The following is a 595-nucleotide window of genomic DNA, read 5'->3' on the forward strand; positions in this document are numbered from 1 at the left end:
GTCATGAAACCAATTTCACACATGTTACGAGTAGAATATAGTTGCAATCATGTCATATGCAATTGAAGTAATATTGGGTTGTTCAAAAAGTCATTGCGTTTTTTTTCAATAGATGGCGTTGTCCACGTTTATTTGTATCTGAGCGTGACATGAATGTCAAATGTTTACGCGCGTTTTGTTGTTGACACTTAACCTAAAAGCCAAAAAAAAGTTGACGCGGTTCAGTCGAGTTTTGTGCTTGCAATTGTGGTTCGAACATGGAGAATTTTGAAGAGCATATTCGCCATATTTTGCTTTATTACTTTAAAAAAGGGAAGAAAGCAACTGAAGCACGGGAAAAGTTGTGTCAAGTTTACGGCAAAAATGTCATCGGAAAACGCCAGTGCCAGAACTGGTTCGCCCGATTCCGTGATGGTGATTTTTCAGTTAAAGACGCTCATCGTTCCGGTAGGCCTTCCGAGATTGACGACGATAAAATCAAAGCATTAGTGCAAGTAAATAAGCATCAAACGGTTCGGGAGCTTGCTACTGCTCTAAAAGTATCCATTGGAAGTGTTCATGGCCATTTGAAATCGCTTGGTTTCACAAAGAAGCT

At 39.7% G+C, this 595-nt stretch overlaps 1 protein-coding gene across 1 annotated transcript in view; it reads left to right on the forward strand.

The window, feature by feature from the left end:
• The first annotated feature begins 239 nt into the window (after nt 1-239).
• The window catches only part of LOC116853737 (histone-lysine N-methyltransferase SETMAR-like), a 634-nt gene continuing 278 nt past the window's right edge, over nt 240-595 (forward strand). Inside the window, exon 1 of the mRNA XM_032834916.1 lies at nt 240-592. Coding sequence (XP_032690807.1) covers nt 258-592 — 335 coding nt within the window. The 5' untranslated portion in view covers nt 240-257. The remainder of the gene's footprint in view (nt 593-595) is intronic.

Source organism: Odontomachus brunneus, unplaced genomic scaffold, assembly GCF_010583005.1.
Source record: "Odontomachus brunneus isolate Ranch 3 - 2012 unplaced genomic scaffold, Obru_v1 Obru_scaffold_525, whole genome shotgun sequence".
Taxonomy (NCBI): domain Eukaryota; kingdom Metazoa; phylum Arthropoda; class Insecta; order Hymenoptera; family Formicidae; genus Odontomachus; species Odontomachus brunneus.